Consider the following 27,013-nt stretch of genomic DNA (forward strand, 5'->3'; position numbering starts at 1 on the left):
AAAGAGAGAGAGAGAGAGAGAGAGAGAGAGAGAGAGAGAGAGAGAGAGAGAGAGAGAGAGAGAGAGAGAGAGAGAGAGAGAGAGAGAGAGAATGATAGGTGAATGTTCCTCAACTCGAATAGTTCTCAAATGAATATGATTCGTGTTACTCGATTAGAACATTACCGGGAAAGTTATATCGGGAAGTATTCCGAGAGCAAATACGTAGATTGAACGGAAAGAAATGATTATTCGCTTCGATACCGGGACATCGATAGTTCTGGCGGGATTTCGTTCAACCTTCCGTACGTCTCATCGCGGCATTAATTAAATTTAATTTATCCAGTTTAAGAAAATAAATTTTTCCTTATTCTTTAGAAGATCTCTAGAAAAAGGTAAAAGTCATGAGATATATTAAGCTTTATTAATAGTTAAAATTACTCGAAAATGAGAATTAAATGCGATAAACTCCAATGTATATAGCAAGGGTTAACGAGTATGGATTTGAGTGCAGATTTGTCAAATCTAATTTCAGGTGTGTTTATCCACTTAATTATATACCCATCTACTTGATCCTAACCGTAACTGGCAACAGGGATGGCACATCGTGCTGTAAAGAGCAAGTTGATGACTTTTCTCTTTGGAATATTATTCTAGGTCAACAAACGCGTAATGTAACGCCACGCACACAGAATTAGCAATGCAAATGTTGCGTTCCCATTTTACGGATGGGCACCCCGTATAAGCCGCATATGGCAATGTCGAGTTGCTCTTGGCGCACGTGCGAACGTAGTTAATGTCCCGATTTCGAGTTGGACTAAAGCACTGACACAATGTGTCATCGTAAACACCGCTCGCAAACTTTTGAGATGTTACGGGGACGTTGCTAGACGCCGAGCGAGAACGATTACAACTTCGATCAACGCCGGAAACGTCGGAAATCGCAACGTTCGCTCGCGACGCGTTACCTCGCCTTTGTTAATACGCTCGTTAAGGATTGCAATGTGGAACCAAATTTACGTGCATCTGGAAAATAATTAGTCTAATTAAACAGAAAATTAAATTATCACAAGTTTTAAAATCTGTGTGGGTGGATTGGTGAACTGCGAGATCTCGAAAATTGAAAGGAAAGAGGTATCGCCAAGGAGGTATTGCTTTCTCCTCTTCTCCGCATCCTCTTCAGAACTCCTTTGACAGAAGCCTTAGTAGTTTAATCTTGAGTTTACAATGCGAAGTAACTAGGAAACCTTGATCGTATTTATTAATGTAACAACTATCTTGCGAGTTTGGGATTGAAACTCTAATCCTTTGAGTAAGATTTAGAATCCTCATTCTTATCCTTGGGTTAAACCTTTAATTGGCGATCTGCAAACGAACAATCGTTTCTTTTCGCAGTATGGCTAATATGTTTAATTTAAGTGTCTTGAATGTACACCTCAAGTTTGTATTACATAAACAGTGCGTTAATGTCGAGGAAGGAAAGCTGCGTACAAGACTCGGGGACATTGCAAACAGCTTTGCTAAGTTGGGAAAAGGACCGGGGCAAATGTCTCAGTTAGCTTCGTTAACTCCAAACATTTGCCCCGCGATAAGTTCATATACGCAGCCAACTCTCCGCAAGTCAAACCGCCGACTTTCGCAGTTTCTCGCGTTAACCCGCGAAGAGCACAGCGCGGTGTGCCGTGCGATATTTCTCGTCTTCGTCATTTGATATCTCTCATGGAGAAACATTGTGCTTTCGCGCATTATAAATTTGCCGGGGTACTGCTTGAAAAAATGGATCTTTTCTCAAGTTCTCACTGCAGGCGACACTGCAGAGCCGTTTTCTCTCCGCTAATGTCGCTCTATTTTTTAACGATTTATTATAACGATTCGATTTTTCATCCATTAATCCCAACCATTCGATTCCGAGACTATCGAGTCTTTGGCGAAAACGACCTTTCTTCATACTTCGTAACCATTGAAAGCTTCAATATGGCCCAGCTCTTGAGCGAACCTTAAACCAATCATTTGGGCAGCGCGTTTGTACGCGCCAAGGACGAACGTGATAAGGGCACCGTCGCGCAAGAAGCGGATTACGGTTCTCGCCTGTAATTTATTACGATTCGACTCGTTCACGGTCGTTTCGGCACCTACCATCAGGTTGCCGACGTTTTCCGTCGAGACAGCCGGGGTTCGGATAGTTTTTTCGCGAAGGTTGACAGTCTTTTTCCTCGCTCTTGAGACCAGGAATCAGCATCGTCGAGGAAACGCGCGAATTTTCGTAATTGGTCGGCGCGCAGGCAACGTTATTAGGTCCGTAACTGGCGCTACGCTGCAATTGCTCTTCCTCTAATAAGAGCCGCGCGCTTGGTCGTAAAGCGAGGAGTTCGCAAGAGCGGCGAGTTATTCGACTGATGCGTTGAGCGTTCGCGGAGCGTTCTCAACTTGACTCGACGAGATGTAGCAGCTACGATTTCGTACGCGCAATACCACCCCTCGCTAGAGGGTTGATGAAAGGAGGGGCAGCACAGTGTAATAATGATACTCCCGCGTTTCGCGACGTTACTTGTGGCGCTTTTGTTTGAGAGAAAGAGCACGAGAATATCTTTGATTGCGTCAATTTCCTCTCAAGGAAGAAGTTTGCGTCGTAATTATCATATTTCGTTTTCTTCCTCATATTACGCGAGCGTACAAAGTTACATAGTATATAAGGGATCATATTATGGATTTAGATTTTTTAATTTAAATTTTTGAACTCGCCAGGATCTCGCGGAAGCTCCGTTGCGATTAAATAATAAATACTATGACGAAAATATAATCAATATGGCGTTCGGCAATTTATCGGCGATGTGTAATCAAGCGTTCTCGTCTTCCCCCCTTTCTCTCGGAAATGGCCGAAACTCACGTTATCGATCTGCTAAATAATTGCATCGTTAACGAATAGTCAGTCCAGCATTCTTTCTCACGATTAGCAAAACCTTACGAAATAATTTGCTCATAAAAGGACACATTTCCTCCATTTCCGAATGGAGGTGAAGTTTTTAAAGCATTTAAAAATTGGGCGATCTACGAAGGGTGAAGTCAATCATTGAGTTTGGCTTACGACAAGCTCAAATTACGAGTAATTATACGAGTAATTATACGAGTAATTTTATGGAACCCCGAGCCGTTTTTGATGCTTAAGTTTGCAGAGGAAACGCGATACGGAAGTTCCTTGCTCTTTAATGCATTAAACGTAATATTGCCCGAAACTTGAGGAAATCCCGCGTGCATGGCGATATTGGTATTTATCGAATAACGCAATATCGAGACTTGTTATGTAGGTAATGTCGATATATTCTCCGACGTATACTGGGGGAGCTACGCGGTAGCTGAAACTTCCCGAAATATCAAATCTTCGTATGCCGCGAGAACCTCAGTACGCTAACTCGAAGATTGCGTAGCTTGATTAAATATTAAGCCTCGACACAGCGTATGTAAGAGAGAACGACGTTAAAATTCGCGCGCTTTGATATGCGTCACGTAAATTGTTACCTCTATGCGACTTATCGCAAACGAACTTTGCGACACTGCCGCGACGGTATACTAGTCGGCGCTATTTAATTCGCGCGTTTGTCGCGTTTCTCTCTGCATAAAAATCTATGAACAATTTGTGCGCGATGCCCGAGTAATGAATTTATTAGAGGACGCGCGCAAACTGCACACACGCGCGCGACAATTTTTTTCAGTTTAATTACGCGTTAATCAATTTCGCAATCTGAGTCAAAAATCCGGCAAGATAATAGCTTGCATACCTCCATCCGCCTTTGAACAGGTTTAACTCTTCAAACAGGCGTCATGCATATTCTATCAACGACCTAACCAAAAACCGCAGCCCAGCCTTGCGGTAATGTTAACCCAGCAGCTCTCTCCTCGGATCCATATAGCCCCGACAGGCAAGGTATGCCCGGGATCGAGGATTTTGAAAAACGATGAAGCAACCATAACCGCAACAGCAATCTCCGCTCCACCTTTGACGCGACGAGAATATTGCGGACTTGTTTTTTCGCATACCCACGTTCCTATCTAATATTCTCGCTCTATTTTAAGAGTCGTGATTAAAAAGTTATGAATCCTCGAAGGGTCAAAAGTTTTTTCGGTCTTTTATACTCTTTGTATTCCGATATTCTCGATAAATTCCTGTGTCGCTGGTGGATACTCGGTAAACGTGTGCGGATTGTACGATTTCGAGTTTCAACGTTAAAATCATTCTCGCGCGCAGTTATATCGTTCGTTTCTTTTTTGTCTCTCGAAAAAACAGGACAGTGTTTTTGCGATATGAGAGCCAACGAGTTCACTTAATCTACTCGACAAGCTAATTTACCGAGCTTGATTTGTCTGTCAATCGAAGATCACCCCCGATTACGAAATAGTCGATAAGGTCGCGCGATCCGTTTACAGCGGCTTGCGCGTTCATCGCGTCGAGATGGCGCCGCGCGAGAGAATTAAATGCAATAATTCGTCTCAAGAATTTGTAAGCAGGTTGCTGTAAGAAGACCCGGCCGGTTATGCGTTTTGGCCGTTTATTTGCGACGACGTGGGTGATGCTCGCACAAAGCCTTCGTCGGTAATACCGTCGGATTTTCTAACATAATTAGCTAGTCGCTTAGACAGCTACGGAGGATAGGAGACGGTCGCCAAAATGCGGGAATTATTCTGCCACTTACCTCCTTGTCGCCCAGCTGATGAACTCTGCAGTGAAGAAAGGCGGTCTGACCGACTGCAGTGGTGACGTTCCGCGGCACGTTCGTTTCGAAAGCTGGCGCGTTGCTGACGTTGCGACTCCCTTGGACGAGACTTCCGCTCAGGACCCTCTGATCGCGAGTGTACGTACCTGTGCGAAACACATACACAAAAATGTCAACGTCAGAAATTAGTGTGTCCGCCACGGTCGCGCGGCTAAGTCGCGAAACTCATTAAGCTGTCGCAGTAGTGGTGGCGGCAGCAACGGCGGTAGTAGTAGTAGTAGTAATAGTATTAGCAGCCGAGCTTTAAAGCCTCTCGCCGACACGAAGTTGCAATGAAACGGAAATAATCGCGTAACTCGCCTTTTGTCGTATACTCGCGTTTCTACGGCTTCGAGTCACTCGGACCGCTGAAGTGACTGAGATTATTTCTGCTTTCTGCCACGACAGGAAGCCATTTGCCGCGCGGAGGAGGAAAATGCGGCGCTTGGGTAAGTCGTCGTCGTCGTCATGCGCGACCGTTTATAAAATTTAAGCTCCGTATTCATACCGCTCATTTGGCACTGAATGTGCCGGTCCAGTAGCCGCTCTACACTCATGCGGAGCATCTGTGTGTATAATGACGTTTTATTTCGCTAAATTATAGCGCTTAATGACTCAAGTTTTTAGCTGTCTCTGCACAACCGAATGCGTTCCGCCCGCGACCGTATTGCGGCGCTTCATCTTTTATGTTACGCGTCACCGCTCGTATTTCACGACGTTTAACGTGCGCAGCGCAAGTTGCGTAGCTGCTTTTGTATAAATTCACATCGGCATTATTAAATTTACGAGCCGCGTTGTATCACGCAGAAAGTAGTTCGCAACTGTTTCTTTCGCACAGACGCGCAATCCCTCGTAAATCGCACGTAGTCTTTTATTATTCAGGAACGCGAACTAAAAACGCGCGCAATTTTTTTCGGCAGAAATTCGTGCCTGACGAATCCGACGGTTCGCGTTGCCAGCGTTCGCTCGAACTGTGACCGGCCGAGTGCTATTGAATTTTTCGCGCGAGAAATCTCGCGACTTATCTTTATTATTTTTCCTCCCGCGGAATTCGCCTTTGTCGGGGTGGCTTTCGCGCAGTGTCGAGTTTATTGTTAGAACCGTGTTAGAATCGACAATGAGTCGAGTGGGTGTCGTGACGTCCACGCTTACTATTGTAAGCGTTATCGGGGCCAATAGCAGATTCCGACGAACGCCGTCAGCGTCTACTTAGTTATTGATGCTTGGTGGCCGAATTAGATAAGCTTGCAAGTTCGTATCCGGTCCGCGGGTAAGATACAGATCACAGATTAATCTGCAGTTTGCGGATACGGGGATGGTCGGAGCGGAGCTTTGCATGACCTCGCTCTTTATCCGCTGTTTTGCGTACGGATCAGTTTCGAGAGTATAGGTTTTGCGAACGAAACGCTACGCCGTGTTTGCGCACCCGCGACGACGGTGTCAGTGTTGCTGGTTTTGGGGTTTCGCAGGTATTAGCGTTAGACCGCTCGCTAATTACCAACGATATTTATACTGGCTGTAACGACGACGTTGGATGTTGCGCGAAGAATTTCCTTTGAAGAGATGACTTGTCCCTGTCGCTACTCTTCTGAAATTCCATACGGCATAATTACGCGATGGAATGGTGCGCTAACGTTGTAATGAAAATTTTCGTTGAATTTTTAAAACAAAGAGATCCTTTAATATGCTGCCATATATGTAGGTTAAATTTACTTTATTCACGTAGAAATAATCTAACCATGCAACCATGTAATATTCTTTTTATTTTTTTATTTAAATTGTTGAAAGCTGCGCTTTTTACAAGCCTTTTATGGATTAAATAAATTCATAAAATTTAATACTTTCATCTCTCGTCTTTCTCTCTCTTCCTCTTATACGCACTGCTGCACACGTCCGTATAAATGTAAGAAGACGAAGACTTCTAAGTCAAAAGTATTTCTGAGCAGTATTAAAAGTTACTCGATACTTTTTTACAGACTTTTGATTGCATAAATCGATACGCGTAAAAGCATTATATTCAAAAATCGAATAACATGACGTTTCTTTTTACGGTATTATGTGAACTTTGTTAGTTAACCAGCCCACCGCGGCTGAACATTCGAGTGGGATGCGAGTTTTGCATACAAAGATTATCGTTGAAACAAGCAGTCTTCGACTGTTGAATTAACATAAATTCTTGTATTATCTTCCACATGAGTGACCCCTAAAACATAGTTTCACAAGTCTCGACCATAGAATACCTCAGGAAATTTCACCATAGATTCCTTAGTAAAACGCTATACAAGCTAATTTTCTACTAGAGAGGCGTAGGTAAATGAAAAGTTTTGCTTTATAAATAAGGCAACAGCTCGTTAGTATTAAGCGCCTCGTTCTTAACGCTAAAAGTTCAGGATGACTTTACGTCTCAAAGAAACATCTCCGCGAAAAACGTCGGTCTTACAGACTCTTAAGGAACGTCGAACGGGTAAACGCGCGAACAGAAAGTACGTTAATCTTATTATGAAAATTTACGTAAAAGGATGAAAGAGAGAGAAAGAGAGAGGAAAGGTAGAAGATTTGCATCGGGCGCTCACTGGCTGCATTCGTGTTATACTGCAGCTGTAGCTTATTTTTGAGAGAGTAGCTGCCTATGGGCGTGTACGAATGCTCGAGCTTTTAGCCCCTTTGGATATTACTACTCTTTACCTAAGTGGTCCCAGGGAACATTCGAGTTTCAAGCATCCCTGCGTGGCAACGGAGGCAAGGTTCTTGCCGCTTATAACGGTAAAAGCAGTTTAAGAAGATTCAAGTCCGGGACGATTGTAACTTAGATTTATGACTTCCATCGACTCCCGACAATTAATTGCTGTGTTTCGCGATTACTCGCTATCTGTGTCTCGGATATACATTACGCCTACGATTCTTTTGCTACCTTCAGCGTGCGAATTAGCTAAAAACGATATCATTAATATGGGGACGTTTATTATCACCAGTTTAGTCAGGAGGCGGAGAAGGAGAAATACGTAACATTTTCAGAGTTCTCTGTCATCATTTTGTTCTACAAATCCTACTAAGTTTCATAAACTTCATTTTTTGCGAAATGGGACGCCAAACGTTTTTAAAACATACTCCTTTGACTTTTATAAACAATTACATTTTATCTTTCCATTCTCGATCGCAATTATCATTTAAACTTGAGCGATATATTCGCGCGCATTTCTGCTTTCTGAAACGAGAAAAAAGAGATAAGAGCGGAAGCGTCGATGCCGATGACACGCTATTATTTCCCTCCCCGCTACGCTATCAACGACAAATGAATCAATTTGCCGCCTTGATGTATCCATTTAATAACAGATTGAGCCCAGGCGTGTGTTAAGGCAATCGATACTGGTCGGTCCGGCGAAGACGCGCGTGCAAACGTCAGCGCGATTCCTCTTTAGATGCGCCAGCGCGTAATTCGTTTCGAGTTAGCGGATTGTATTTCATCGAAAACCGATTGATCGCCGTTTACGCTCTCGCGATAACAAAAGCGTCATATACCCTCGGACTCGCGTTATCGGAGCGGCTCGTATCGAAAACGGCCCCGAAATGGCGCGCGTGCACGATTTAGTCGCGCGAAGGCAGAGACCACGCAAAAGAGAGATGCAAAAAGTCACTGGTAACACGAACGGTTCCGGAAGCGGATCGACGGGAAATGAGGACCTTTCCATAACGGGGGGAAAAGCGCCGTTCAGCCGCGAGTATCGCGAGTCGCGCAAGACGCTAAATTACTATCGGAAGCCGAACAAGAACGGAATATGGAAAAAGGGTAGTGCAACGATATTAAACGACCGATAATGGTCAATATGCGAAATATCGATGTCACGTTACCGAGGCTTGACCCTTAAATGCATTTTATCATCGTATTCGATACGCCATGCACTTCTGCGTCATAAAGCTTCTCTCGTTCCGGTACGTGAACTGTTTTCCATTACAGATATGTAGCGGAATCGGTTCCGGATTCCGGTGCCGGAAGCACGTCGTCGGGGAGAATCGCTTATAAATCATAAAGTGACTCGTCGATTTTCGCGAAACAATTTTTTTATGTTCTTTTTTTTCACAAATCCCGCGATCGCGTCGCTCGTACCTTGATTAACCCGTCGCGAGCGCGCGCCTGACTCGTCGAGTCTGACCGTTCTGCACCGAAATAATTTGTCATCGTCGCGACGAGAACGCTTCCATATTCCGCGACCGAGTTTTACAATGGTGGCACGGTGATTCGTGCTGATCAATAACTGGGGAATAATAAATAACGGAGCGGACTTGTCGATAAAACAGCGGGTTCAAAAATCGCCGTGGCGCGCCACCGATACGGTACGCGCGTCGTGTAGTCGCGGGGTTGCGCGCGAGCGCGTCTCGTCCGCAAAGTTATGACCCGCGGCCCGTGAAGCGGATACACGCCGCTGTGCCGCGCAGGTGTGTGGGTGCACCTGACGTGCCGTGCGGTCGCAACGTTGTAACGTTCGTTCGCTACGCGAGGACATGGCGCCGAAACAAAGAAGCGAGTTTTTTGTCTCGTTTAGATCGTATGTCGCCATTGGCGAGGAAAAATGGAGGGGATTAGGAAAAGCCGAGAGAAGTTCGCACAACGGCTCTGTGTACAGTTTACCGAGTCGAAATCATATGTAGGAGTGATTACAGTTAGTGTGTATGCCCCGTAAATGGCGAGACACGTTTACAGAGCGACGCGCCCGAGTGATTACAAGTGAGCTAACTTGGTTTCTAATTATCCTTACCATTACATACGCAAAATTAGCGTTATGTTTCGTGTGGGATTTTCATGACTCAGTTCCCATTATGGTACTTTACAGTTGTACTCTGTAGTTGATATGTTTTCTGTTGGTATCCGCTAACGTAAACCGCAGTGCTGATCGGCAATAAATTATATCGCATATTGAAGGTATTAATTACCGACCGATATTGTTGCACATATACCGCGGTCGTGCGATAAAGGATGCGTTGGAATTACAAGCAACCCACACCGTGCGCCGCACAGTTGTAGGTTCTTTCGCGGTGCTAGATTGCGAGGCGCGCGCCAGATAGAGCGCGCAAATATGTAGTTGTTGTTCTCGAAAAGAGTAATTTAGACCTGTGAAAAGGTTAAATTTCGCTATATACGGTCGCGCATGTTGTTCGGCTAGACCTTTGTCGCAAAAATTGACTCGCGGACGCGGCGATTACGTTTCCAGAGCGTCGAAGCGAGGGCTTTCGACGTACGTGACGTATGGTAGACCGAAAGGATCCCGACTATCCGTTGCCGGCGAGGGCTTGTTGAAATCTCGACGAATCGAGGATTTGATGGATGTTCGACTGACGGCACGTTGCGTCGCTGTAATTTGCTAATTACGTGGGGCTAATAGCCCGTATATTCTTTGCCTTTTGATGCGTCCAACTTCGGGACGTTCCCTTAAATCACGAATGGAGATGCGTTGGGAACAATTTATAACTGCCACAAGAGAAAAAAAATCAATTACGAGTTCTTTGAAGAATATTGGCTTCTCGAAGACGAATGTTCCATGACACGAAGATGAAGGGAAGGCAACGTTACAGTTATAAGACATTCGTCTGCGTCGCGAGAGGACGCCGATTATTCTCCTCTGGAACGTTTCGCATAAGCGGCCTCGAGTTGTATAAGTGCGCGATGAACTTCCGGAGACTTGGTCTTAATTCTTGCAATTAGTTTGAATCCTGAGTTAATTCTCAGCGCTTCGCATGGCCACGGCGCAGTTTTAATCCGGAACCGACCCTCGGCCGATGGCGATGACGTTGGCGGCGTAACGACGGCAGACCGCATCTCGCCGAAATCATAAATTCCCGGCGCGCGCGCTCGTGATCGGGCCGCTCGTAAAGCATGGCGAGATCGAAGCTGCCAATTCGATCTTAACCGCGATGACGCGATGGCTGAAACGATCCGGCCGACGTATGTACGTACGTATGTTGGACGAGAGCGTGGACGAGGGCAGCCCGGTTGGATTACGTGGCCGCAGCAGGAAATTCGAAGGTTCCCGGGAAATTTGTGAGACACGTGGGAAGACGCATAAATCAGGACCCGCTGATTTCGGGGCGAGAGATTTCGGGTGCAGTTCTCTCTCTCTCTCTCTTTCTTTCTTTGGCTGCTGATCGGTTGCAGTTCAATCTCGGGCGGTCGAGAGAGCGACCTTAATGCTCAAAGGCAGCTGCGCGTTCGCGCGGAGAAAATTTCAAAATCCGCGGCTCCATATCCTCTCGTACCTTCACGCGCAGCGATTTTAAGGTAAGATATCGGTATCGCGAGATATTCACTAGCGAGAGCTGTATTCCCGCGGAAAATAATCTTGCATAATTCAGCAGCTCTCGTGCCAATGTGATATATATCGCGCGTTGTTATTTTACACCCCCTGCCTCCAGCTGATACACACAGCGACACACCTTGTCTCGTGTTCCTTTAGGTTGGTTTATCTTCGAGCCGTGCTGTTCAACGTAATATCCGAATATGCGAACAATTAACCGCGATTTGCTTCATTAGCACGTATCATTACGTCGGCCGGTATCAATGATTTCACGTGTAATTACAGCGTAAAATTGCGCGGCGGAATTTCTACGAGAGATAAATGGGTATAATAATACTCGTGGATTTAAAGAATATATGTCATCGCGCGTATCGCGGATAGTAAAACGAGAATCGGTTATAATTGCATCGAGGGGAATAATTGCGCGAGAGTTAATCGGATTTTCATTACGCTGCGCCCAATTCGAGAATCGTCGGCGGGCCAATACCGAGGGCGAAAAAGAGTGGCGAGCAAATCGAGCCGGGATTTTCATTCGGTAGTGCCGCAAACACCAAAGTGTTTATTAGTGCTTTGGGGACGATGTTGTCACGTAGGTATTTGTAAATCTGATTGAAGTAGTCCGGCGAATGCGCGCGAAATGGCAAACGGTCCTTACGCGGATAGTGCAGTTACGTGTTCCACGCTTGGCTTCGAATGTGATCGATACGAAAGCAGCGTGTTTTCTTGCGTCAAGACACGTATACGCTTATTATACGGTTTCTTCGTACGCTTTCCTCAAATATTCTCCCGACATTCCCCGTTCCACAGCAAAGTATATCTTTCCGACATTAAATTCTCTTCTCTCTTCAAATTCTTCTCTCTTTGGAAATGTATTTCCGACTTCTCCAAAAACTGTACTTCCACAAGCGAAACACGATGATAGTCTACAAACAGACAATATTAGCTGCAGTTAAGAAAACCCCGCGGAGTTTCGGAACACAAACATCCACGATCCCTCTATTCCCTTGACTTTCTCTCGTATGTTAAAACGTAAGCTCAATGAAAAACAGTAAGATTCCAAACAGCAACCGTACGATAAATAAAATCGGCCGGGAGAAAAACGAGAGACAGAGCCCGACGCGAATCGGTTAAATCATCTCATCGGGTCGATCTCGCAAATTCTCGTTCGCGGTTAAACGCGGAAACGCGAAATAAAACGACCAGAAGCGGCGCGATGGAGCGCGCGCTCTCTGTACGGGCCGAAGGAACGGCGAGTCGAATTGCTGCGCGCGCGCGCTGTGAGAATGATTCCCCATAAAATATCTAACGACCTCGCGGGCGAGGTCGGCTTTAAGCGCAGCGCGGCAGGCTCGCTCCAATCGGCGCGCAACCGGTTTCGACCACTGCCGATCCAAATTGCGAGATTTGTCTCTGACAGCTCGGGTAACGAGACTAAAGGTTGCGCCGCAATTTCACGGCTGAATTTAGCGACGACACGCGCAGGGGATATCCCTGGGATCCTCGTCGCTTGGCCCACGCCGCGCCGTGCGAAGGGCGGTAGGGAGCGAGGAAATCCATACAAACGTTATCACTGCCGGGACTGACGCGTAATCGGGCCGGAAAACTAAACAGCTCATTTGCAGCGGGCGATTAGCTCGGCCGAACAGCCGACCGGCCTGGTCCGTCGGTCGGCCGGCGGGTTAGGATGATCATGTGAACACGTGGCTTCTCCCACGTTCCGCGGTAATTTCCTTCACGCGAGCCAAAGGCATCTTCGCCGATCTGCTATCGGTGCGTCATGCTGGGCTCGTTAATTCGTGGCGAAAATGATCGTTAAGGCACACCTGTGTTCACGGCGATCAGCCAGACAACGCAAAAGTAATTTTCATCTTTGAAATCTCTCTCTCTCTCTCTCTCTCTCTCTCTCTCTCTCTCTCTCTCTCTCTTTCTCTCTCTCTTTTGGAGTGCTCTTTTGGATTTTTTAGTCTCTTTGTATCGCTTGGACAGTACTATTGTTAGCGCAACTGCGATTAAAACAGTAAACTGTTGACGAATTTTTGTTAAACAAACGTGGAATTTATTTAACACCGGGAGTCACAGGATATTGAAGAGTTTGCAGGAGCGCGAGTGGATTACAGCGGATTTTGTCGTTTAATAAATTGCAAATGGATTTTATTACGATGCAGTTAAAATACGTAGTCACTAACGTTAAAAACGTAATGTAATATCGAGATGTACAAGACGCGAAATAAAATCCTCTACGCATGCTTCCAAATTTACTAGGGAAAGAACGCTGATGAAATTCAATCACAACGGTCTACATCTGAAGCAAAAACGATATTATAATCGATATAGAAACAATCGATTGAACGGTGCAGCATAATTTCATTAAATTTCGGTTTTCGTCGTGCTTTCATTTACAGGACCGGCCGATATCGACCGGCGAGTAATTAATTCATGCGCGCTTCCCTTCGGTCGGCAATTTCAGCACGGATGGAATTTTTTAAAATGTCGTGGGAAAGGAGTTACATATAGCGCTCAAGTGTTTGGTGTGCTTGCGCGGAATCGAAATTCACCACATTCAACCCGCGAAATGAAGTCAGGGCAGAAAGCTGTCGGAAATGACGGATGATGATGGCGTATAATCCTGTCGGGACGTTTTCCCGAGCTTGAGTCTAACTAGGCGAAAAATAGAAAAAAAACTCCGTCCGTCAAAATTAAATGATACGTTCAGAGGCAGACAGCCACGCGTGTTTTATAAGGTCTTAACAATAGCCGTGATATTGTGCAAGCCGATTGCTGCACGCGTCGCTTGCTTTTCCGCCCGACGCTCGAACAGTATCTCTGATTTCTCGCCGCTGACGCGATCATCTCGGATACTTGAACGCATCGACGCTCATTCGATCGTGACGAATTGGTCAGTTTTCGCGGCGTTTGGTTTTAACGAGGCATCGATATTTCTATTTGATCATTAGCGCGCGTCACGAACATCGACGTGTTGCTCGGAAACATTCTTCGATAACCAACGATCCAATCCGGAGATATCGCGACAACATTCGACGTGTCGATGGCAAAGTCGGTGTGCCGTCGAATTATCATAAAAACGCCCCTGATGCGGATAACACTCGGTCACGATATAATGGCCCTTCTGGTCTCTCGATTGTTTGGCCGGCCGGCCAGCGCGCTTCATACATACTGATATACGCTTTCAGAAGAAGATTACGCGCAAGCTAATAAATCCTATTTTCCCACGTCACGCACAGAAGCCCGTCGCTTGTTTTCCTATTGTATAATGGAATGTGTAGGCGAGTAAGTCCCTGCTTTTGACGTGGAACCGTTCGTGGGCGCGCGCGCGTGGAACGGTTCCTACCGCATTCGCTTTGCGGAGGCTGCGCAGATGGAATGTGTGTAAAGACGGCTGACACGTGATTCAGCCCTGTTACGCGATGGAAAACGGGAAAAGAGGAGTATCGATACACGCTGAGAATCGTAGGAAAGAGGTGACGACGGCGCGACGTGATTGTTTCCGAGCAGGAAATAGAACCTCGGGGAATGAGGCCGGTGATTTGATGTTAACACGTATGAACACGGTGTTGTCTATTTCCAATAAACTGGGATGCGTCGGGACGTATTGCGCATCGATTTTCTATAACCTTGCTCGCGGCTAATCACGGAAAACTTTACGAACAAGAATTATACGTCGCTGCGCGCAGTCGCCTCAAACGTGAGAAGCAGTGACATCAGCCACGCGGAACCATCACGTCCACGCTGTCGTTCGAGAGCTGAATACACTTCACTCTTTTCTTTTTTTTATGATCCGCGTGTTGTAGACAGTGCCACGGATTATCGTGCAATTTACGATGATCGTCCACCGCGCGAAGGAGACGGCGAGCACCTCGCCGTAGAATACACCGCGTGAAGGTTCGTCCTTTGAATTTTAATCGTCGAGCGATTGTGACGCGATGTCGACAGTGTGACCTCGCCTTAAAATTCGACCTCGGTACCCGCGCACAGTCGTCGTGATTAAAGAAATTAGCGTGCCCGCGCTCTTTCCCTAATAACACCGTCTATAAATAAAGATTACCGGTAATCTCGCCGGCTAACCGTCTGACCCTTTTTGTCCGGTACTACAAACTGCTCCCCAGCGTAACAACGGTGGTGAGGAGGAGCGCCGCAGAGCCGCGAACCAAATTAATTTCGGGCGCTTTGGTGCGCGCGACGAAAAACCGAGGAAATTCGTCCGCGCCAGCAGATGAATCATCGGCCGGCGACTATATGTACCAGGGGAAACCATTTCCTTCGGCGAACGACGCGACTTTTGGGTCGTGAGGATTTCATTCATGTTCCCTCGCAGTCAAAAATATTCGGTTGGGCTTTCGTAGCAGGCACTCGGAAACTGATATCGAATCGACGTGTTACTTTGCGCACGAAGAAATATAGTGTGTCCTTACGAGGATGCCGACATAATGCAGTTCCGTACTTTGCACTGTCTTTCTACTCGGTTCTATAGAAAATAGTATTACAGGCGCCTTGTATAGAATGTCAAGTATATTGTATAAAAAATTTAAAACAATTTTATTTACACAATTTTTTTTAATATTTCATGTAACATTCCGCCATTCATTGACACTTGTGCTCTTATTCTGGATAAGCATTGTAATTCTGCCATAACTAAATAGAAAAACAGTGCGAAATACGAAAGCTGCATTGTGTCGACATCTCCTTTTCATAGGTCTCCTGACATTTTTACCTTATTAATTATGTAAATTCCGAGATGCCTATTAATTCCGTTAGCCAAATTCTCTCTTTCTGAATTTTTTTCTTTTTTATTTAATGGTTGTGCGAACTTTATCGTCAAACTGAAACGGATATAATACGTAAGATAAAACACAGAAAGAATTGCAAAGAAAGAATACGTTTGACTCTCAGGACAATTTTCTCAAACACTTTATATATAGTTAATGCTGAGTTATTCATTTAGTAGCGAAAGATTCGGTCGCGCGATACATTCAATAATTCAAATCACGCCGAGATACTAAAGGCGGTCTTGCCTACAAACTAGGAGTATTTCGCGTACAGAGCTGTGCAGAGCGACGAATATCTGCAGAACGTTAGACGCCGCTGGTAACAAAGCGTGGTCGTTCCTTTCTACGACCCTTCTCCTGGGGAAACCCGAAGCGGAACCCCAAACGACGTCCACCGTTATGGCGACATCGCGAGCCGCGTCGTCCGTCGTTTCTTTCCCTCTCGCCGGGAGAACGAAACGATCTCTCCCGGTCTGACAAATCGCGGGGCCGGCACCTCGGTGAGTCGCCGAGCTTTGTCCGCGTCGTCGTCGTTGTCGTTGCCGTCGCCGTCGCCGACGGCGGTGGCGGGAAAACGCGCCCGGGGAGAAAACGTGGCCGCGGATATATCGGTGGGATTAATCGGATACCCATACGCGGCACTTGTCACCTGACCGCCCCTGGAAAATCTCGAGAGCCGTTCGCGAAGCCATCCATCTCCAGTGGCTGGAAGCCGAGCCGCGACACCTTCGGAAAAGCGCATCAGCTCTCGTGCACGAAGAAGAGAAAGCTCGCCCCTTCGACTCCGAGAGATTGGTAGAAAAAGGGAAGAGCAAACAGAATGTCCGCGTGCTCGCCATCGATCCGCCAATTCTGCCCATGGCGGTCTCCGAATTCTTCCCTCTTAACCCGAAGCTCGAAAGCAACTCTCAGAAGATCGACTCGATTATCCTCGAGCATTTAGCCAGATTTTTTATGCGCCGTGAGACGAGATTACCGATGTCGCTTTGACAACGAAATTCGATGAATTATCGACGCGACGTAGAAGCAGGCGTTTTTCAGGGGGAAAAATTTTGAATTTTTTTGGCGCAGGATTCGCGCCGAAGAATTCGACGTCTCGCGGGGAACACTAACGCCAGTGTGTGAGTCATGTATAAGAGGAGGGCGAGTTGGTTCATAAATCTCCGAAGTCGTCTCCAACTTCGTAATGAGCGCGCGAAAAACATCTTTTGTGCCGTCAAAGACGCGCGGCAACGGTGCAACGGCCGTAAAACGGCGCCATTGTGATACCCGAACTGCGCGCGATGTTAATAATAAAACTTTAGTAATCTTCATTGAACGAAAGTTCCGAAGTAACCCCCCTCTCAGAAAGAGATGGGTTAACCCATTCATCTCCGCGGCGAATTGCGACGACCCGTTTTTCAGCCGCCGGTTGTGTAAAAAAAGACAAAAAGAAACGTATAGCAATGTAGTAGAAAAACGGGAATGATTTAGTATTTCGGATACGGAATATTGTCGAAACGGGCAACACAATGTCGTCCCACTGAAAGACCTATTCTTCACGTTCGCCTCCTTGGAAAACGTTAATGATGATTTAGGAACGGCCGGCCAAACTTTCCCTTGTTTCGACATGCGCGGCAAGTTTTTTAATTACTCGCGCGGGCACAGGTTTTGTATTCTGCGTTTGTGGAGATCTTAACGCGCCGAGAAAAAGTTTCTCGCTGCCACCACTTTACTTATATATCACCGAGTTGAAAGAAGAGCAGGGCGAAGTAAGAGGAAAGCATTAGTACAAATCGATATTGTTACAAAAAGCTTATTTCAAGTAATTGGCAGTAAAAATTATTCTTAAGCAATGCCGTAACTCAATCGTTGCTTGTCTCGCGTAGAGGAAAGTAAGAGATACAGTGATGTTCCTTCAGATACAAGAGTTTCTTTCTCAAGTTATCAAAGTTCGTCTTCTTGTCGATGAAAACACGTCAATACGTGAATAATGTCTAAAAGTTAATTGGACGAGAACGAAATTAAAATCGTCCATTAGAAATTTATGCGAATTCTATTACATATATCGAGTGTTACTAGTAATGCTCTACCAGTCTTAGTAGCCTTAATTGCCTGACACACGGTTGTGTGTGTGTGTGTGTGTGTGTGTATGCATGAGTGGCTTCTGTGGTAAGCACTCATTGCGGATATTGCACGACACGAGGTCGACCAGTGCGGAAAGCTCGCGCCGGGATGCATCGCGGATGACACGGAATCGGGATGCAACGCCGCGATCCGTAGCGTACGAGAGCAGCACTTTGTTGCAGGCCGGTTTGCAAAGCGGTTCTTACCGCGGGCTCTATTCCACTAGGTGGATCGAGTGTACCATTAAGAACAAGAGCCCGGGATGCGGACGCAGCCTTTTAACGGAATGAGCGTATCACCGTCCCCGCGTATCTCTTTTTCCTGCAATTTTGCGCGGTTACGAACGCGCAGCATCGTCACGATAACGCATCGCGCGGCGATCGGAATGAGGATAAAAACGAGAGTCGTTCTCGAGGAATCTAATAGAGATCCCTACGGGAGGCAAAGGAAAACCTTTAATGCTCTACTCTCTGATTATAGTCATGTTAGAAATAAAAATGCACGAGCGCGGCCGGCATTAAATACCAACGCGCTGCGGACACTAGTTTTATCTTTTTGCGTATGTACTTGATCCAGAGAGAGAGAGGAAATATCAAACGATTTTCCTTTTTGCGTAGCGATGTTCAAATTTCAATATGGCAATTTTATCGTGCGCTTTTAAACGAGAGCTTTTACTGCCGTAATTTCGTCGAAAAAATTTTTATATACGAGAAAATATTTTATAGTTTGAAATGATACGACCCTCTTTTTCTCACATATTTGTTTCTATAACATATGCGATACAGCATGGAAATATGGAGCAAAAATTTATTAGCGTTGGAGAAATTGAGGAATTACCGTGAAAACCGAACAGGACAGTGTCTTTATACATTAAATGTCGCATACGTTAATTAATTTGCAGCTAATTAATAATGATCGATGTTATTTTTTTATCGAATGGAAAACTTGCTCAGCATTGCGGTGTGTCGCCGTTGCACACGTTTGTATAATTTGTATAATTAAGCATACGATGCACACGTCGTCATTATAAAATATGCAAATTCTACTAAATTTGTTACTTTTTCGCTTTATAAACCGACGATTGTCCAAATATTAATGAGACGGGAGTGCTGTGAGAGTCATTAACATTTACGATTCGCGTGATGTGTATAATTAACATTATTCTGTTATAAATAATAAAAAATCAGTCGAATGTACAATGAAATGATTATCGTGACTAACTGATCACCACGTTACCAGTGTCCTTTCGCGAATTGATAAATACTTTGGCGGTTCGTCAGCATCTCTAATGAAGAATATCATTTTGATACTTTAATCTACTCATGAATAGCTACAGCTTTGTTACAAAATAATTTAAGATTTGCAATGCCGCAAAATAAGGCTAAACTTGGCCGCACTCTTTGTAACGATAATAAATGTTATTGTTATAATTTCGATGTGATCGATAATGGGCAAAGGTAATAATAATAATAATAATAATAATAATACTTTAGTATAAATTAAAAATTGGAAAACGTTGTACAAGAAATACAAAATGAACGAAATGAATAAATGGAATGATTAAAGCCTCTAATCAGTCCCGCGTCTTTTTAATTCGTTCCACTCGTGCCGTCGTCTTTCCATCCGGAATTTTTTTCCGAAAAGAGAAAATGCTTGTCCGCTGTAAAAACGAAAAATAAAAAATAAAAAAAAGCCCGCGCGTGAACTTTGTCCCCCACGTTTTCGACACTTCCTGTGATCGGAGGGATGTTCGAAAGCCAATGGAAAATTTACGATGGAGTGCGAACGAGTGCTGTGACAATGTAATGTCGAACGGCACTTCCGCATGCAAGCAGGTGCATCACGCAGCTCGCAGCAGTCGCCTCGGGCGAGTCGAGTTGAGTTCGGTTCTTCGTCGACCCTTTCAACTGTGGAATATGTTTTTGACAGGTACCGCGCGCTTATAAAGCTTTGTCCTGTAAAACTACAAGATATATCAGTGATACCGGGGACGACGCACAAGTTACTAATAAGATCGCGCGATTCAACTTGAATGCGCGCGAGCATTGAGGAAAATCCCTCGCTTATCCGAACAAAAGCACATTTGCTGTCTGATGATCGTTAAGAAAGTAGATCGAACAGTTACCGTTGCGAATTATCTCTCATCGTGTTTGTCATTTTAACAAACATATATTGCCTGAGATGCAAATCACATTTTTTCCCATCTGTTTGGGTAGTTATGTCTCCATTACAAAAGTGCAGTTTGGAGCAGCAAATTGATAGTAACAAATCATTCATTCGCACTGCGGGGTCATTTGCTGTCCCATTTCATTTGTCGTGGATGCTGGTATGTTGTTAAATTAGCGCAACTTTTCTCTCAGCGCGCGTGTCGCGTGTGCGAATCGTTGCCATGACGTCGCATTACTCAGACAATTTGCACAGCGGCTGTTAAAATTGCCGATTCCGTTCATTTTTCTTTATTCTCCCCTTTTTGGAAACAGAGCGCGAAAGAATGAACGATACCTCTTCAGATTTTGAGAAGCAACCAGCAAAGAAGAAATGTACGCTCGATCTATGTGTTTCAACGCGAGCCCGTCTCGTGTTAGGTGACAGTGAGACGGAAGAAACAAAAAATCGCTTTGCGACACTTCGATCCCCTAACCACAAGTAACGTTGCAACGAAATTCAACCATCATCTTGTGAGTACTGTCTGTATATGTGTATCCGTAATACGACATTCGAAGGAATGCAAGGATGATGCGACTCTCGAGTGCTGAATGATGCAGATGTTCGCCTCGGTCTGTGCGCGCGCGCGCCTTATAACTTTTTCAATTTTAACGAAAAATTTCTCCCTTCTTGCTCCTGCATGGAATTACATCCACACGAATTCCACTTCGGATTGAATGAATATTGAAAGCGCAATGTCCATACGCAATTTTATTAATCGACGGCTCCTATTGTATATGTGTACTGTTTTTGAGAGAGAGAGAGAGAGAGAGAGAGAGAGAGAGCACGTTTGTTTGGCGAAATGTTAATTGTCCATTTGGATTATGCGAAATGTTAAATGTCCATTTAGATATTATGCGATTATTTTGTGCTATGTAACAAGCCATCCAATATTTTATGCGATGGAATAAGTGGCACAATGAATAGCCGCAGTCGAAAGTTTACAATTGAAACAATATTTTACTTGGTAAATTCTCTACGAGCATTTAAATGCCTGTTATTTACATAATGCTCGTAAAGCATGTGTTTCCAAAAAGCATCGTGGCTTTAACAGAACACGGAACCGATCCAAACGTAACCCGCGATACATTTGTTTAACAAATTTATATAATACATCAGTTGTATATATTCGGCGAGTACATATATCGGTACAATTCAATTTGCATTTCAAAATAGAAGTAAGCTGGTATCAGTCCAGCGTGATTTTGTTGAAGAGTGCGAGGCATCGATATCATTCGGTTGCATGTGAATGTTGTCGCGTTTTTCTCTTGTGATTTATTTCCTTCGCTAGAAAAAGCGAGCGTAATTTTTATTTCGGAATTCGGCGGAGGATATTTATCGTACTGCCCGAGCCGCGCACATTAATCACTCTGGGAAGGGTAAGAGTCGCAATGGACGCATAAGAAATATCTCGTTGGATATCACGGGGCGTTATTGTGCGGTCGATAACGTCGCGAATCGACGAAACGGAGAAGCCGAGTTCGGTGAGGCCGTGCAGAAGAACGGAAAGAATGAGCGCGATCTTGGAAAAGCGAGTGACCTGTTTGATTCACCCCTCCCGAAGCTTGTTGCTTATTCAGTCAACCGTGTTAAAGCATTCAGCTATTTAGATCGTTGTATAGGAGCCTTCCTCCGCAGGCATGCGTATAACTTGTTTGCTGGAGAAAAACGTTTCTCTGCCATGGTACAAATGGCTCCCGTCCGTCGGCAGGATGTGTGCCAAAAATATTCTCGTTATTTCTAACGATTATTTCGGTGATAAGAATGCTTGCGGTGCAAACGAGTTGGCTGATCCGTAGGAAAAGAAGTTGGTAGTCACAATAATTTTACGGCACGTCAAGTCGAATTTCACTTGGTTCATGTTTCTGTGGATGAGGAGAATCGTGGAGAACTTAATGTGACTTTTACGTAAGAATGCTGAAAATTATTCATTGGCATCTCGTGAATATAATTTCGAGTATGGGAACATATCCAAATTTCTCTCTCTCTCTTTTCCCCCCTTTCTGTTTTTCAAATTCCAGCTTTATCGAAATTTCAGCTTTAGCGAAACATAAATTCTGGCCAAACAATATAAGTTGCATTATAATACTTTCAATGACGCGTTTTAATAATGCTTCGCAAGTTACGCATTCACACGTTATCGTTACTCATTAATACAGCTCATCGAATGTATGCATATTCCTATAGGTGGAAATGATTTCGTTACGGCAAGTATAAATTTGAAACTCTCTCGTGTAATAGTAACGTATATATCCGCTAGGCCGCATAAATCATATTCGCCGAATGCAATCGCGTCGCTATTAGTATGCAAATACCTTCTCATTATTAACCTAAACCTACAGCGGACTATTTCGGGACGTGTTGCTCCGCGAGCATGCTTAAACCTTTTTCAAAGTCGCCCTGCGCTCTCCCGGATCCGTAACTTTTAAGTTCGCACTTTGGAAATTACTTTCGTAACTGACAAAACGTAACTGACAAAACGCTGATAAATAATTTCACGCGTCTCCGACCTTATAAATGTCGCATCCGGTGCACGTGTGGCAAAATGAAAATGTATGCAATATTTGCAGCAGCGATTACGCCATAATGCGATAGACAATATTAATATTAAACACGTTGAGCCGTATTTTCACCTGCGTTTAACGCCTCATTTAGCGCCAACTGCCACTTCGAAGTTTTACCTATTCACCATAGGACAAGTGTTCGCTTTCGATAAATTGAAACTTTACGCGATTTAACATCATGTCGTAACGCTGCGAATTATATTGAAGAAAAATACACTACAAGCCGTAATTGTATTATTCATACATTTGTAACCAAATATTAAATATTTCACAGGACGGAATCAGGGAAAAGCTGAAAACATGTTCTCTCTATTTTCACGAGGAAACCTCCGTGTGTTAATTTTAATCGTTTACAATGGTAATTTAATACAAACGCCTCGCGCAACGACGCGGGTGAATTCGTAGTCGCGTAACCAGCGCGTCACGTGAAATTCCCTATCATGGCAAATTTTATTCAAGAGACTGCAACGAGAAACGCCAGCGATTAATTATAGGATTCGTCGGCTTCGCGTTGTTATAAAGTTAAACGATTGTTTTGACTCGCCGTTTACTAATTAGTTCCTGAAAGTCCTCCGTGCGGACGCTTCAAAGAAAGCTGCTGAAACAACATTACGAGATGAATTGTCTGTGTCCGCGATTGAATTATTTTCAAATCCCAGTGGATACCGTCATTTCTGTGCTAACTACCCGTTGAATTAAAATTTTCACTCGCGGGAGGCCAACGGATCCATATAAAAATACCTTTGCGCTCCGTTCCAATGTGCGCAAGGTTCACTTTCAGCAAGCGGGGTAAAGTACCGATAGGACAAAGTGTCACTTTTCAATTGGTACAATTGCTTTAAAAAAAGAGGGTAGCATAATGCAATCCTTGATGAAGTTGAATAGGACGATTGGATCGTGTCGAAGCACGCTTTAAGGTTCTTTTATGAGTCTCAATAATCTCAATAATTAAAAAGAGAAAGAAAAGAGAGACGTTTCTTTTTTCAGACTCTTTTTTCAGACTATGAATTCTCTAGAAATTCTCGTTCAAAGATTACAATCGATCAGTCTCACGGTTACGGCAACAAAAGAATTTAGCGTAATTAATCAGAAATATAGCTGCAGTCATTTTTACATTCTACCTTACTGTTTATTTACTTGGCCGTCGAGATGCCGGCCGTCACACAGTGCTGCGACGCGAGAAGAGCCGAATCGACTCGCGAGTGTATTTAATAACGAAAATGTCACGAACGGGTGATACGACGGGACGACGCGGCACTCACGTCTGTTTGAGCAAGGAAAACTGTTACATCCGACAAAACAAGTCACTGGCTGTATGTGTATCACGCGTCACGGGATAAACAGGGATATGCTATAGCGAGCGAAAGTAAACATCGGCGGACTTGTTCCCATGGTAGCTCTGGCATATCCTCCTACCTCTCCTGCCGACGTGAATCCGCGCGATCATAAACTCACCTGGATGTGAGAGGCGGATTGAACTTCTTACGGATCAATAACACTGCACCTATCGCTCTTGCGGGACACGATGCGCAAATAAACCGTTCGTTTTGCATAACGTAAAAACACTTTCAAAACAGAGCAAGCTCTTTCGCCTCCCTCGCTAAACACCAAGCGTGTCGAATCATCGAGTTAAGGAACGTGACGGTTTAAGAAAAATAAACCTTAAGATAAGACCCGACTCGCTTTAAAACTCTAATATTTGCGCGTGAATCTGTTGCCTCAGGTCGTCGGGACGAAAAAGTTTCCGATTCAGATAATTCAAAAGTCGTGATAGGAAAGAGGAATAACTTTTCCAAGAACGGTGCCGCGAGATTAGAGAAGCGAGTTTGCCTGCCACACACATACACACACAGGTGTGGAATATCACGCGACGTCGTCGCAATGACGATTACCGCATTGCATCGATACGTGGTGCAACGGCGACGTCGCATGAAGGCGCGCGTATTCTCATTATAATAATTCCTCTTCCAATTCGCCTGGCCTCGCTGTCTCGTTCTTTTCCCGAGTAATCAGCGGGACCACCAGGAATGCGGCGCGCGAAATGTTAAACATAAATCGCGCGTGTTCGTTCTCCGTGGCCACCATAATTTTCCGGAATACGGATCCTTTCTCTCACTCACCCCCTCTCACTCTTCCTTCCTACCTCGCCGCGACGCGCCTTTGCCAGCCGCAAATCTTCACGGAGACACCCGACGTTGCGCGAAACAAGATTCCCCGTCGTGTTTAAAGGGATACCACAGGTCCCACGAAACCCACCGACCCCTCGTCTGCCATCCTCTCGTTGACCCTCGCCGTCCCATGAAATTCTCCGACGGCGACCGCACTTTTAAGACGGACAGAAGTTGGTACGTCGCGCACTTTTATCGCTCGGAGGTATCCCTGGTGAGTTTCACGGGACCGCGGAAATTGGGAAGAAGTAGGAGGGAAAAGGGTACGGCGGAAGAGGGAGGGCACCCTTAGGGATGCCGAGCTGTGCCACAAGGGACCGCCCGCTGCCTGTTACTACTTCGATATATCGGCCTCCGAATTTCGTGGAAACCGCTGCGGTCGTGGCTAGTGAAAAAAGTGCCAGTCTAGTGGCGATATAGTGAAGGTATAGTGGTGGCTTCAAGCTTCGATCAATATCGCGTATACCTGTGTGCAACGCGCATGTACGTGTCTGCGACTCGATACGTGCAATTATTACAGAATTACCCTCATACTCGGATTTGTCGTTGTTGAATTGCTTGATCAGATGTCATTGGGAGAAATCACGTGGGATGTAATCGCTTCTCAGAGTAGATTCCTCGCATTTGTATAATCTGCATCACAATCCCTGTCCTCGATATGATCTGCGCGAGTCGTCTTATTTTATGCAAATTAGCTATCTCACTCTCCGCCTCGTCGTCAATTTCGTCGAATATTCTAATATCTCGTGAAAGAATTAGCCATGAAGCCAGAGGAGCCACGTGTTCCACTACGCGAGGCTGCGCGCCTCGACAGCATAATGAACCGTGTAACTACTATAAAGAGAAAAAAGAAGATAGAATAAACGAAGAAAAAAAAAACGAGACGGCAGGGATGTCGAGGACGTCGGGAGGTGGGTGGGACAAGGCGAATAGCCGTCCGCGCGTAAGAGAGCTGGGAAATATTAAAGGAGACGACGCGTTCGCAAGCCCGACGACGACGACGATGAACGGTGGTCTCGACCGTAGCCTCATACTCCCCCGTAGCTCGCCAATGAAATTACCACGAAATGTCCCAGAATGTCGTCACGTACGTGAGAAAACTCAGATCCCGGGCACCGCGCGCGCCCGCAGGACTGTCGCGCATTTCGGGATTCGAGATGACGTCTGGGAGATCCTCGATCGAATCCACAGTCCTGGGCACAATGGGCACTCGAACGACGGCGTTCCTCGGGAAAAATGGTGTTGAAGCGGATCTCATTTTACGATCGGGCTGATGGGAAGGTAACGAGGACGTCGCAGTTTTGAGGGGATTGCGCGGCCAGGGTCGAGCCGACGTCGCTCTCGGACTGTGACGTGGCGTTCCCTTGCGGTTGAAAATTTATCTCCGCGTGAGCAGACTCTTTGCGCGGGTCGAAGAGTTGGAATTAGGTGGCGGTGAAGTGTCGGGGCCGTGCGCGCGCGATTGACACCGGCGACGGACGTTGGTGTGTGTCTTACTATAATGTAACTGTCCTGAGAATTACAGGCGCGCGAGAATTATCAGACCGAAGCTCTCTTGGCGGTTTCTTGGGTGGAAAATTCGACCTGATAATTCTCGCTGAGAATCTTATGCAAAACGTTTGCATATGTACGTATCTTGCGCTTGGCTTGGCTTCATTCCCGCGGATACTCAATTATGTCGGCGTATTAGCGTCTTCGATATTCTGCATACGGTTTCTTCAAACCCGCGTTGAATCCAACACTCGATCAACTCCGCGACTTGAGGTGTATGTAGGCGCGTTGGATTTAGCCATTACTCACCGTGAAGGCCATACGACGTCTATACTGCCATTAGGCAGAGTTTCGGCCTCCTGACAGACTTCACCGTAAAGTTAGACTCAATTATGTGCCGTGCTCGAAGTCGACAAACTAATTCACTACTTGATTCAATATCGTCAATTGCTCCTTCATGCCCGGACCTATTGACTTCGACTGTTCTGGATGAGTGTTTCGGAAAAGCATAGTATCACGATATAATAATTTAACCGGGATGTATATATTATTCCGTACTATAATACCGTACGTGTAAAGGAATGTAACATGTAGGACTTAAAAAAAAAATATGTGAAATGAAAATTGTGAGAAAAATTCAGGTATTACGAGCCTAGTAGAATATATTCGATGAAATCGTGG

General features: G+C 45.2%; 1 protein-coding gene across 1 annotated transcript in view; it reads right to left on the reverse strand.

Annotated features, from left to right (window-relative positions):
- LOC116853234 (lachesin-like) overlaps window positions 1-27,013 on the reverse strand; it is a 177,412-nt gene that overhangs the window by 103,068 nt on the left and 47,331 nt on the right. The window contains exon 2 of the mRNA XM_032834189.1: window positions 4,668-4,834. Coding sequence (XP_032690080.1) covers window positions 4,668-4,834 — 167 coding nt within the window. The remainder of the gene's footprint in view (window positions 1-4,667; window positions 4,835-27,013) is intronic.

This window comes from Odontomachus brunneus, unplaced genomic scaffold (genome assembly GCF_010583005.1).
Source record: "Odontomachus brunneus isolate Ranch 3 - 2012 unplaced genomic scaffold, Obru_v1 Obru_scaffold_291, whole genome shotgun sequence".
NCBI classification, from domain to species: Eukaryota; Metazoa; Arthropoda; class Insecta; order Hymenoptera; family Formicidae; genus Odontomachus; species Odontomachus brunneus.